General features: G+C 38.8%; 1 protein-coding gene across 1 annotated transcript in view; it reads left to right on the top strand.

Annotated features, from left to right (window-relative positions):
- Window positions 1-14,189, top strand: part of SMYD3 (SET and MYND domain containing 3) — a gene marked incomplete at its 5' end in the record, with an annotated part of 379,357 nt that overhangs the window by 325,843 nt on the left and 39,325 nt on the right. Inside the window, 2 exons of the mRNA XM_084203616.1 lie at window positions 6,241-6,328; window positions 9,581-9,755. Of these exons, the coding sequence (XP_084059742.1) occupies window positions 6,241-6,328; window positions 9,581-9,755 (263 nt within the window). The remainder of the gene's footprint in view (window positions 1-6,240; window positions 6,329-9,580; window positions 9,756-14,189) is intronic.

The raw sequence follows: 14,189 nt of genomic DNA on the forward strand, positions 1-14,189 counted from the left end.
TTTTTCCTTTTCCCTTTTGTGTCTATGTAGATTAATAAAATGTTGTTTTTTTTCTTTTCCCCTCCATTCCCAAGTTGGAGCCTGTTTTGTTCTGTTCCTGGGTCACATCTCACGGTAACCATTTTAGGAATCCACCTTTCATGGGGGCGCTGGCACTGTGCCAGGGTCAACCCATGACAGAGGGTTATTCATACTGCCCTGTGAAGGCATTTGTCTTTTTGCACTACTTGTATGCAAGGTGTGGGAAGACCTTCATCTTGATCTCAATGCCTAAGTAGAGCACTTAAACATGAATGGTGTGAAGAACTGCTAAATTTTCCAATATCTGTATGATTTAGAGTGTTACTAGCCTGTGCAGTTCTTATGCACTGCCAGACACCAGAGGCAGTAATCCATGAAGAGCTGGTATTGATTGTGTGAGGGAATGCAGCCTGCCTAATACTGAGCAATGCACTGCACAGATTCAGTATGGCATCCAGCTCTAATGTGTCTTATTCTGCTCTGAGAATTCAAAAATAAAAAGTACAAATTCAATTTGCTCAGAAGTTGAAGCCCATCCCCTCCCAGCAGCCTTGCAGGGAACGCAGCCATTTTTTGTCTGCAAAGAGAGTACCTTTGGAATTGCCATGTTTCCCAGCCATGTGACAGAAAACACAAGGCTTCTGGTGAGGATGACCTTATGTGGGTTGCAGAGGATACATAAATTGGTATTTGCGAACCTGGCATTATTTTTCATGGAGCAGAGCAAGGGAGCTTTTAAAACTTCAGAAATCCCTTGTAAATCTTGAATCACAACAGGGCTGTGTACATTGATAATTCCACGTACTGGTAGTTCTTAATGAAGTACATTCACAAGACTGAAGGTGAGTGAATCCTGCTGGCAGGATCCTGTGGTTTATAGAAGCTGCAGCCTTCTATAAACCACAGCCCTCAGAATAAGAGATGAGAAGTCTTTGATTCTGAGTTTAAACTTTATCCAGAAAGTGTTTCATAGCAGATGATCTCAGCTATTTTGAGGAAGCACTCAAGTGTGCTTTTTCTTCTGCTGTGTCTATAGCTGCCTGCACCTGTGATTGCCTGGCAGGCCCTCATGCCCTTTTTGCTCTGAAGAACTCATGTCAGAAATTTAGTATAGCTGCAATATCACAGCTTGTGTACCACATTTTCTCACTGACACTCCTCTTCATCCTTCTGAAAGGGAAACTTCAGATGTGCAGTGTCTTTACTCATTTAATGCTTTTCTTTGCTGTCTAGCATAAAACAATGAGTTACTGAGTTTACTGGAAATAAACAGGCAGTAGCTCCTCACTTTAAAATAGAATCAGAAATACAAAAATCATTATTTATGCTTTCAATGTATCAGATCTGTTCTAAAATGTTATTTCCTAATTTAAATGTGTATGAGCTCCCCTGTTCTGTTCAGATGCACATTTGTAGTTGCTTAAATTTTTAGAAATTTTTAAAAATTAAGCAAATCATATGGGGTGGACAGCAGTTTCTATGAAATGGTTATGTATTTGAGGTATCTACAGCTTTTAAGGTATTAAAGTATTACAGTTCAGAAAACTTAAAAATTAAGCTTCCACAAAAAAGAGAGAGCAGGGTTATCTGCTGCTGTCACACAGGATTATTATTATTATTAGTAGTAGTAGTATTTAGAAATATATTCTGTGTTCAGAAAAAAATTATTATTTACTGTGATTTTTCAGTTTAGAAAAAATATCATATCCAATTATATTTCTTGTTAGACTCCTAATTTCTGTTTGAACTATGGTTTATATGTTTTTATCCTTTGTAAAACTGACATTTGCTGGTTACATGGCACTCTTTTAATCCATTTGTGTATTTAGAAGAGCAGATACTGGTCAAGGAAAACTTTAGTCCTTCTTTTTCACTTGTCTCATGGCAGCCTGGGAGTCCAGTACCTCCTACAAAGCTTTGCTTATTTCTGCCTGGGTGGGACTGGATAGCTGAGTGCTGAAAATAGGCATATAATGAAGATGCCATTGGACATACTTCAAATGGGAGGGATGCTGGGAAGAAGAAAAAGAGGTATGGGGGTTATTTACCATTTGGATTTTCCAGTTCTTTTCCAGTTTACTTTTCCAGAAGTGGATTTGCCACTTCTCCCTTCTCTGAAGGGAGGTGAGGAGTGCTTCATGGTTTCCTCTCTGTGGACAATGTTTCTCTACCTCCACCTATGACAAGGAGAAAGATGAACTCGGTGTAGAGGACCAAAAATCCATGTCTAATAACTATACTGTAACCTGAATGTGAAAGGAGAACTAGTCCTTAATAAATCTTTCAGGAGAGTTTTGGAGGTGCAGTGCATGGCAGATGAGCAGTGGTGGGGCTGTGGGAGCACTTTTGGGGAGAGAGCAATGGTGCTTACTGGTTAGGATGTGCTTGTTTTGGTAAGAGAAATATCTCCTCTCAGAGGACATGCTGTCCATGTGGGAATCTTTTAGCAATCAGGATTTTCAAGGCTGGGATCACAAAGAACAGTGATTGCTAACGCTGTGTGTGATAGCAGTGGTGCCTGAAATTAATAGGCAGGGAGCACTTTCAGGAAGTATAAGAAACAGATGAGTAACTGGGGGAAAAGGAGTGGTGTGAAGGAACAGGAAGGAAAGAGAGGCATTTATCTGTACTTTGTAGATTACACTCCTTTCTAAGGACAGTTCCATTAAGGATGGAATGTGTTCAGGACACTCAAGTAGCAGAAAAGATAGAGAGAAAAGTAATTTTTAGATAGAAATCCTAGAGAATGGAAGAAGTGATTACTTTCAAATGCTTATTTCTGTGGTGTCTGATGTCTCTACTTGTTCCAGGAGATGATACTTTTATTATAAAACTTCCTATCACTTAAAGCTAGAACTGTAGATCATTTTATATTTGACCAGTCTTCAAACAGATTACAGTCCTCATCAGGTACCCTCCAGTTTTCTTGTTTCTCTCTCTTTTGTTAATGCTTTGTGACTAGATTATCTGGTCTAATTATTTTTTGGACCAAGAGAAAAATATTTTGTTGTTCTGAGAAGCAAACTTGTGTTTAGTGTCACACTTAGAAATAAGGAAAATATTTAGGCAGAAATTGCCAATTGCCAGCTCTTCCTTCTTTTTCAAAAGCCTCTTTTTTTCTTCTGCTGGTGTTCTTTTCTATAAATGAAAAAAAGTCCATCTTTAATGTTGGCAGCTCTGCACACCTGGAGGTTTGGCTGGGAACTGGTTCTCAAAAGAGATGTTTGAAAGGATGTTACTCCACAGAAGGCTGTATCTCTCATAGCTGTTTTAGCCATGCTCTTAGATTGAATTAAAAAATTCAGTATAACTTTTAATCATGTCAATTGTTTTCATAGTTCCAACTCCAAGGCAGCTTTGTGTTTTTAACTGGCTTAATCATACTACATGGCCATGACTTTGAAGGTGTTTTCCAAGGGGGAAAAGCAATTTACCTGGAGAAAGCTTATCTTTCTTCTATTTTTCTATCTTTCTTCTATCTTCTGTTATTTGAAGTATGTCCAATGGCATCTTCATTATATGCCTATTTTCAGCACTCAGCTATCCAGTCCCACATAGGCAGAAATAAGCAAAGCTTTGTAGGAGGTACTGGACTCCCAGGCTGCCATGAGACAAGTGAAAAAGAAAGACTAAAGTTTTCCCTGACCAGAATCTGCTCTTCTAAACACACAAATGGAATAAAAGGGTGCAATGTAACCAGCAAATGTCAGTTTTACAAAGGATAAAAACATATAAACCATAGTTCAAACAGAAATAAGACAAGCTTTCTTTGGCTGGAAGGTAGTGTTCCCAGTGACAACTTCTCCTGTTGTTTTGCAGCCCCTGCTTGGCTGCCTGCTTGGAAACAGCCTCCATACCTTGAACTAGAGCATTTAGGAAAGGACAGGGCTTCTTTCATATGTGAAATCTGATGAAGAACAGTAGAAATGTAAAGTGCCAAGCTAGCCGTATCTTTGCTTGTTCTTGTGTCAGCCAATCCCTAAAATGCCTCCTCTTAAGAACACAGAAAACATCTCATTGAATCCTGTGACTCAAATCTTTCCCAGAGCCTGCCCTCCATCCTAAACTCTCATACAAAAAGGATAAAGACCATCAATCCAGAAAGGGCTGAGGCTTTACTGGTCCAAGAGACAGTCTCTATTCTCTACCTGGATATGGAGCCAGTGTGACTTAACTCTGTGCACTAGAGTGAAGGTTGGAACCCCCAGCCTTGCCCTGCTTTATGCTGCTAATTAAATGCTAGAAGACCACAGTAACTCAAAAAGCTGCACTAGACAGAGAAAGATTAATCCCATCTGAGTGAACACTTTAGTCATTCATCCATCAGTCTTGCTATGTACAAATTGAGCCCCAAGTCTTTGGCCTTGCTGCATAGTAGTTTTTTTCACCCTGTTACCTTCTTTCACTTATAAATCTCTCTCAATTCCCATGCTTCTGAGGTTTTAGTTGCTAGGCTTACAGCAATTTAGAGAAACACTCTGAATGATACTTGGGCTAGTGAGAAAAGATAAAACAATTTTTCTGGTTTTGTAGCTCCTTAAATGGAAGATTTCACAGATGTCATTATTAGTATCTTATAGGCTGGATTTATTTTTTAGATCAGTCAATGAGCAGCACCTGATCCATGAAGGCATTTTAAAGAGATTGTTTCAGGTTAACCAGCTGTGTTCAGAAGCAGATGCAGTCCCACAAAAATCAGTAGAGATTACATTGGCAGCAGGAGATTCAGTGTCCACCTACTGAAAGCTGGAAGAGGGCTGGCCAGGTTCACTCACTGTGCTGATAAAATGTCTGTGGTATGAGCAGGTTTGTCCTAACATTCACCTTATGCCTTCTGGTGGCAAATTCAGCTCTGCACAAAATTATTTCCAGGTGATCATTGTGTTCAGAGAACTGATTGTAAGGGAAGTTTGTGTACAAAATGCAGTGGGGTCGGGCCGCCCTCCTTGTAAGGCCCTGCACAATGTAGGGCAGCTGAGAACAACCTTGATTTAATCTTGATTTAATCATCCTGGAATCCACAGAGGTCTGCTCTTTCATGAAGCAGGTGGAAAGACAAAACTGGAAATTAAATGCGAAACTGAGTGCTGATTCTCACTGTAATTTTTTTCTGAGTTTATGGCAAATGGGGAGCAGTGGAATAAGAAAATGATGTGATTCTAAGCAGTTACAGATGATGGGCTTTTGAGTGGAGGTGCTTCTGTGATTCCTGGTGAGCATCTCTTGGTTACAAAGTGCTTGGTAAGATTTTAACACACTTTCTCTGTTCCTCTGCAGACCTCTACTCCTGCTGAAGACTGATCTTTTTAGAACTGACTTAAAAATATTCCTGCGATACTTTGCACTTATAAAACCTCTTATTCAAAGTAGCAGGGCCTTTTATAAGGAGAGAGCAGTAATGAACTGCAATGTATTACAGGCCAGAGTTTTAAAGGTATTTTAGTTCTGTAGCAATGGAAATTGAAGCACTAGACACTTTTGGAAATCCCACAAGATGCTTAACTGTGTCTGTAGATGCTTTAATGCATTTGTTCCAAGTGGTTTGCCTAAGGTTCAATTAGCCACCACTAGAGAGTTGAAATGGGAAACTTCTCTTTACTGCTGTAGCCATTAAACATTTTTTTTTTCTTTATGAGAAAGCGATAGGAAAATGTAGCTTGTAGAATCCAATGGAGTAGGGAAGAAATAGGAGTGATTTAAATGATAGTTCAGCTTTTTTCTGAGTTGTACACTTCTCCTGGAACCTCATGTTTATAACTGTAATGGATGAAGCTAACTCCCACTGTTTGTCTCTATAATCACCCTGTGGTTAAGCAAAATTATTTGCTAAATCCTTTCTACGGTGTGCTTAAGGGAAGTCTTAGGTAGCAGGTCTTTGAAAGAATTTAATCTCCTCAATACATTTTGATAGTAAAAACAGGCTATTAATTCTTTTCTTCTGGTTGATCATAGTTCTTGTTGCAAACTTAATATCTGATTTGGGTGTTTAATGTTTCCAAGCTTGCATTCATTTCTCTCTATAGCATGTCATTTGCTTACAAAACAGGGTGAGTATGAATTCCAGATGAAATGGGGGTTTTGTGTTTATAAAAAACAGCAATGCAGTTTCTACAACTAGCTTTTAACAGTTAAATCCTTTAACCCTGTTTCTTCATCATTACTGCATATTGTCATTTTTATTGTTTTTTCTCATTGTATGCATTTGTTTCCATTATCCAGGATGCTGAGAAATTGGCTGGTGAAGAGCATGCCTGGAAAGAAGTCAAAGATGCTGTAAATGAAGTGAGATATCCAAAATCAAAAGAAGGTATCCTTTCAGTGACAGGCTGCATTCTGTCATTCACTTGTGAAAAGATCCCATTAGTATGCATTAGTTCATCCCTTGAGATTAGTTTCCTTACATTTACATTCTTTTTATTGTAATGTTTTTGAATTCATTTGATGTTTAAAATGTGTAAAATTCTTAATTGTATTAATAATCTAATCTCTCATTACTTGGAAGGGAACTGCTTCATGGCAGGTATAGTAACAATCAAGGACATGAAGGGATATTTTGGCTCTGATTTAGATTTCTGCTGTCACAGCCCACCATTTCATATAAATCCACTTCTAAATGGAAGAAAGCTTAATTTGGGCAAAGTTAAATTCTTTGTTCCATTACTCTTTATGTGAACATTTACAAGTTCTCATTCTTTGCACAGCAATGACAATAACAAGGAAATAATCACAGACAGGTTCACAGCAGACATTATAGCATCATTATAATAAGATATAATAATATATAATAATAATTGATAATTAAGCAAATTGAATGAAATGATCTTGCACTAATAAACAGAACTGAAGTCTAATGGCTGTCATGTAGATATTCAATTCAATTAAAGAAATTAGTGAACGGCAGCAACCAAAAAAAGATGAGCAGAAGAGAGGTGGAGATTTTACTAGAATACTATGGGTTTATTCATATCTTTCTTATATTGGTCTATTTAGGGGAATTTCCCTGACCAGGAATTTGGCCTATTGTGGCAAGATGCCTTACCACTTTCAGGAACATGGGCTTTCTCTCAAACTAGAAAGAATACAATCTTCCAGTACTCCTTTTTGGCATCATGAAAAACAAGTTTGCATAGTGATATTCCAGGCTGGAAACAAGTGATCACAATTTGTACAGTAACAAAAAGCCCAATCCATTACACTGAGTTTGTTTCTTTCTAATCCAGAGAGATTCCTTTTTTTAGCAAAGGGGAAACAATCATCTCAACTTGTTTTAATCTCACATCATTTCTAGTTTGTTTGAAGTTCCTCTGTAGTCACTGGATTGAAACAGACAGAACTAAAATAGATCTTCAGGGTCCTCGTTTCAACCTGCATGTTAAATTAGAGATATGCAACCCGAAGGTGCAATAGTTCTTATACTATGCAGTCAGAATACTGGTCCTATTTAATGTTCCTGTATTAAATTGCAGGAGAAATTGCACTAATATATTTTGCAAGTGTCTTTAATTAAGATTACTGATTTAACTGATACTTTGGAATTAATCAAATGCGTGGTAATAAAAGGCATCAGGACTGGCTGGAGAAATCTATTCCTGTCTGTTCAGCTTCTGTTCTCAGTCATGCACTGTTTGAAATGTGTCATCTTTCCTTCCACTGCACCACAATATTAGTGTTAGCTGACATGCAGTGGCCAGTGCACTATTGAAGCGGGAACTTGACTTCTGTCCACCTGCCAGTAATGAGTAGAAAACCTTCCTGGCAGACTGAGGCATATAGTTATTAGCTCCTGCAAATATCATTTTTTAAAACTAATTAAATCAACACTGTCTACAGTTGAGAAAGTTGGTGACTCCCACACTGACCTACTGATGGTAACTGATGCGGTGTTGAAATGTTAAATTTACAGTTAGAGCTGCCTGGGGCAGTCCTCCTCTGCTCCTGGGCTGATGCAGGACATGCAGCTCTTTGGTGCTGTTGCAGCTGGTGGCTTACCTGAAAATTTGGTCCCAACAGATTTCGTTGTATAGCACAACTGCTGTCAGATGCTGGTGAGGGCACAGAGCAGAATAATGAGAAGTAAAAGCAGACATACCGTGCATCAGCTAAAATGGTAATCTTTCAAGAATGTCAGTGGTTTGTACTTTCTATAAAAATTGTATCAAGTAGAAATAACATACCTCATTCTTCTGTTTTTTGTCCTTAATCAGTTGTAAAGAATACATGGAGGTTTGCCAAAGATATAAAGGTTAAGGTGCAATTTTATAATAACACATTCCTTCCCTTATATGGCCCTTTCAATCCAAGGGCATGAGAGCAATTCACAAATAATTAGTTTAGCCTTGTAACAACCATGCTGCAAATCCTGGTCCATGGTGGTCACATTGTTAAATTTAAGTATGTAAATATTCCCATGTTCAAGATGAACTAATTACTTCATCATAGGTTTATCACTGTACACTTTAAATTCATTGCTGGATTAGTGTGAATAGTACTTGCAATAATTCGTGAAGATAACTGCTGGACTTCCTCGAGCTGATTGTGTGGAAAGGGCAATAATACAATCAATGTTATCACTTCTCTTGCTGCAAGTCTAATTTTTTCTTTATTTCATTTCTTCTTACTTGTTTGAGTAATATCTTTTTGGTGTTTAGACTGCTCTCATTCTGGGACTCCCATGGGTACAATCACAGATGGTAATACTCATCTGAAAACTGCAAGTTTTGGGGGTCAGATTAGGTGTGGTCAGAGAGAGAAGAATCCAGTCCTCAGAGAAGTCAAATCAGTGTAGACTGTAATGAAAAAAGTGATTTGTGCTAAGGAATATCCAAATAAATTGAGTGCAAGGTTATCTTTCCTCACAAAAGAAGGAGGTTGGTATTCCAACCTCACAAAAAATCTTCTTGTAGCATTGGAGGTGAAACTCTCTTTTACTGCCAAGATCATTAGTCCTGAACTACAGTCAGACATCAAAACTGTGATTCTTTTCTTTCTCATGCATGAAACGTGCAACTGTACATGAAAAAGAAAAGTCACAATGCTCTTCATGAGTGTTTCAAGGAGAAAATTAATTTCAAGAAAAGGTTCTAATTTAATGAGAATTCTTTAAAAAATGTGCAGTATAAAAGAATGAGTCATTTTATATATATTTTTTTTTTTAATTCTTTTTTTAGCTGCTGGGACTTTTTAAAAGACAGTTCCATGGACTCTTGCCTTTGGCTTTAAGAACTAGAGTATCTTAAGTAAATAATGTTTCAGTACCTAAATAAAAGTTATTTGAATTTTTGTAATGTATTAAAATATCCTTGCAATTTTTCATCTTTCTTTTACCATTTATTGTTAAAATGCTACCTTCTTTAGAAATTGTTTGCTACATGTAAACAAAGCACAGTTACCTAACCTGCCACATCAGCATTTATGTATGTTTCAAGAATTGTAGCAGAGTCTGGAATGATGGCAGCTTTTCTATTTTAATGCTTTGAGGCTCTTACTCCTTGCTAAACAGCATTTAGAAGTTGTATTTTTGTCCCATTAAATAAATTTCTTTAACTAAGGCCAATAACAGAGTGGAAGCATGTTCTGGCAAGATGCCAGAATCTCTTGAGGAGCCACAAGGGTCATCTACCAGATACAAATATCTACCAGCTGAAAATGCTTGACTGTGCCATGGATGCCTGTATTAACCTTGAATCCTGGGAGGAAGCATTGTATTATGGCAGCAGGACTCTGGAACCATACAGGTAAGGGATGTAATTGGTTCAGCTGGTTCCAAAGATAGGGGAGGGCTGGCTGTCGCATTAACAGTGGAAAGACTGTGCTTCATCTTGGTACTTCTTACTGTTTTTATTTCTTGTGTGTATCTTGCATTGTTTTCTAGGTTAGTGAATGAGGCAGGATGCTTTCACAGTCAGGCTGAAAGCAAATACAAGGATAACAGGAACTAAAATGATAATAATAACTGATTATTATCTCTTTGTTTTTTCTCGTGTTCAGATGCTGCCCCATCCCTGATCAGAAACTGACTTTGTGTTTCAGGCTCCATTGACATGAGGGTATCAGTGTTTTATACTGATACAGGGCAAAAGTGAGGGACAGGTAGCTGGTTGAAATAATGTGTATTCTCTGTATGCTCAATACACAGATTTTACAGAAAGACTAAAAAAGTCTTGCAAAATGCAATTTCAACTGGAAATTAAAAAGTTCCTGGTCCTTATTTTGAGGAGAGATCAAGGTAGTGAAGTACTTGCTTTTCTTCTCTTGTGATCAGTACTTGTTTCTGTGCTATGTGCTAGAAGAGTTTCTGAGTCTGATGGTCTTTTGTTGATAAGGAAGGATAGTCTAGGTGCTCATACATAATGTGATAAGGCTTGAAGTTGATTGGAGCCAGGAGCTGTAATGCAGCTTTGACCATCTAGTAGACAAAGGGCAGGTGCTTTGGTCAGTGTGCTAAAAGCTTTAGAAGACTCACATCTTTGGGTTCTGAATAGTTGCATTGTTTGTAACTAAGTGTAAGCCTGTGCTGAGTGTCCAGGTGCAATGTCATTCACACATGAATGTTCATTCTCAGGAAGGTATTTTTTCCAGTATCCATTTCTTCTCTGTTGGTGGACCACGTGATGTTTCAATACACTGTGTGACGCTGAAAAGCATGAGGGGTATGCTAGAGCTGAACAATATGCTCTACTGTGAACATGAACATTTCAGATGTTACATATTTTCCTTAACCAAATGGAGATGCCATCAGCATTCAGCATTTTGCCTGAGGATATCCCATATGGCAGCCTGTTTCTGAATAAAACTCAGGGCTTCACATGAGGAACCTAGTGTTTCAGAGCTTTCACCCAAAAGGGATCATTGACAAAACCTGCATAGGCTGTGGTGCATCACAGCTGTGGAGTAGCTCTGTGTTCATAATGGCTATTCATTTTCACAGAGGAGGACATGAGTGCCTAAACATTTTCACATTTCTTCAGGGTGAATTCACGTTGTGCATGTCCCACTTCACCTTGTATACAGGCTTATGTAGTACTGCAGCAGTACATGCTTCCTGCCAGTGTTCTACCTGTGGCACACTTCAGGTGAACAGAGTAGTCTGCATGTTTAAATGTTCTCCTATTAAATAAAAAAACAAACCTCAGTTGTTTTGGGTTGGGTTTTTTAATAAGTTGTTGATTCAGTTCTTCACAACTGAAAACTGAGCATTTTTTTTCTGCAGACATTTCTGAGAGCAGAGATTACAGTGAGCCCAAGTGCAATCTTACCAGATAATTTAATAAAGCTTTCTCTGTTTTGCTTGCTGAGGTGTACTATAGTTTTCAAGCTGTTTCATGCAGCAGTTTGGAGATGAAGGATTCGCCTGTGCATCCAATTAGCATCTCTTAAGGTAGTAATTATTTACATGAGATATTTGACCTTTTTTCCACCTTGGAGACCTTGTCGCTATTCTCTCCTCACCCAAAAGCATTTTATTTAAGAGAGATTTTCAGTTGTTTTTTTTTCTTTATACCTTCAAGTCATCACTACAAGCTTTGACACACCTGAAACAAAATCCTCAGTTTCTCATTACAACAAATTGTGCCCTAAGCAGCAGGAGAGCAAATCCTAGGAAATCCTTTGGGATACATTGAATTTCTCCTGTTGAATCAATCTACTGCTTGGCTGCTCCTGCAGTTCCATTATAGCTACCTATTTTCGTTTCCTCTGCTCTGGAAAAAGTATTCATACAGATCTCCACAGGGAATCACCTGAGCATTCGCGCAGTCCATATAAATAGGAAATCATTGTTACAACTTTAAAGGCTCTGGAGACTTGGTCAGAACCAGTTTTAATTTCAGGTAATGTGTTTATTGTGCATTTTCCATTTCTTTAGCAGCAGGATTAATTTTCAGTGCTGTGTGACACATTGTATCATAATGTATGTTTTCATTATGACGGTTGCTGACTTTTTCAGAATCATCCGTTTCATGTAAGTGGCAGAGATAGATCTGTACCACATAAAACTGATTTGTCATGCTGGATACCAGGCCCAGTGTTTTAGGTAGCAATAATAGCCTATAAGGAGCATTGTTCAGCACCCCTGAAATGGTTTAGCAAAAAGGAAGGAAACGTCTGCCAAGACGAAAAGCTGCCTTCTCCTTTTGTGCTGAACCAAAGCCATCCATTTTTTGTTAAAACCTACAACATGTCCTTTCACTGAACAGCCTAAGCCAAGTGTATCTACATGGCTTTCCTAGAAAATGCCACATTAATAGCCTGTCTATCCAAGAGACTCGGCTAAGGCGCTTGCCTAAGTGAAAGCTGCCCCATGTCACAGTCAGCACTCAGCAGCTTGCAAAAATAAACTTCCTTTCGAAAATCCTCATGAGCCTTAACCACAGAATAACAGAATATCAGCAAGAGGTGTTACATGGGTTTGTCATGTCTCAGTTAGCACATTCACACTCTGCTCTGACTGCTGCTCGTGAAGGATCAGATTCAGAGATACTGAGAAAGACAGATTTCCCTTAGGTTACCTCAGAGGAAGGACCCAGCATTTAGCCCTTAAATTACTGACAAGGCACATATGTTCTGGGGATTAGGTTTGGGGTATATTTTCCCCTTGTCTCAAGTATTCAGTGCTTTACACTGCCGCCAGAGAGTGGAAAAATGCATCTGTTATAAAACTCAGCTAGATGTCCTCAGCTATTGTGACAAGGGTAAGAGGAGGAAAAGAAGTAACTATGTGACACTGCAGACCTGCTGGGCTTACCATGGATAACACCATGTCACCTCTTTGGGCTCATGGGACATCAGGTCTGCTGAGATTCTGATACAGAGGCAACAAAAACGTTCATCGATTCCTGCTCTGCACTCATTATAATCCCCTGCTGAATTTCAAGCTAATGTAGAAATCCCACTGATTTTCAGATGGGTTGTTTTAATTGAAACCCTTCATCTCCAGTGCTGCAGCATTAGAAGTAACTGGAGGGCTTCAATATAACAAGAGGAAATTCCTTCTTTTCATCCCCTACAGAAGGGCTGTGCAGAAGTGCTGCTCTGGCTCTTCACCCAGCAGCCTTGCACGTCCTTCCCCCTCCAGCCCCTCTCCTCTGAGTCAGCACAAATGCAGGGCTTGTGCAATGTCACTGCTCTGCTTCTGCAGTGGGAGGGAGCTGGGTAGGTGCAAGCACCCCATATTTGTGTTATCTGTGCATCATTTGTCTGCCCTTCGACCTCCTCCTATTTTCTCCATCCCTTCCAGTAATATTTTGTAGTACCCCATTACTTCACCTTTTGTCAGTGACTGGGTTCATTTAGGGAACAGGGAAAGCAATCCCAGTGAGTGCAGTTTTGGATTGTTCTGTTTAAGAGCAGTGGCTGGTGTGTTCTTGTCTTTTTCTGGGAACATGGTTGAATTTTCATTGGGTTAATGAAATACCAGCCAGGAATTTTTGATTCAGAATTCTAATTCAATATATATGATGGTCTATATTTTCTAAGTATGTGAACTTCAATGAAAAGGCAGATTAAAAATTGATGGTTGCTATAGTATCCTTCTCTTGAATTATGATCTTGTAAAAAGGCCAAAAAAAGCTATAGAACTTAATATTCTTGGAACAAACTCTAAACCTATTTTCTCTTCTTCAAGAAGGATTTCCAATAAAGAGTCTGACTTTCTTTTGGTCTGCAAATTTAGGAAAATGAATTAATTTAGGGAAAAAATCCTGGGTTTAGAGCTATATGTGTTTTGCAATACACATGTGATATATGCAATGACTGGAAATAATTTTTTTTTAATCAAATACCTTTGATTCTTTACTGAGCTCAACAGACTTCTGTGTACTGGCTAGTTCTGAGGCACTTGAACTGAATTTGCGTTTACATTGAAAGCCAGAGAGCCGAAAAGTGTCCCCAAAACTGCACTGCAGTGATAAGCAGGGCCACTGGGGGATGCTACTGCCCAAGGGTTACAGCCCGGATCCGTCGCCAGTCGGCACCCTGGTTATGGAAGGTCCCCCGGGGCTTCGAGCGTGGCTGCCGGGTTTCTGAACCTAGAGACAGTACTAATTCCGTGACCAAAGTTCAATGTCTTAATCATAAACCATCAGTTGTAAACATAAATCTTACCTCTGGGATCACCCGAGAGGGAGAGAAAAATGTCAAGGTGGAGGAAGCAATTTAAAGAAATAATGAAA

This window comes from Fringilla coelebs, assembly GCF_963513975.1.
Source record: "Fringilla coelebs genome assembly, chromosome: 3".
NCBI lineage: Eukaryota > Metazoa > Chordata > Aves > Passeriformes > Fringillidae > Fringilla > Fringilla coelebs.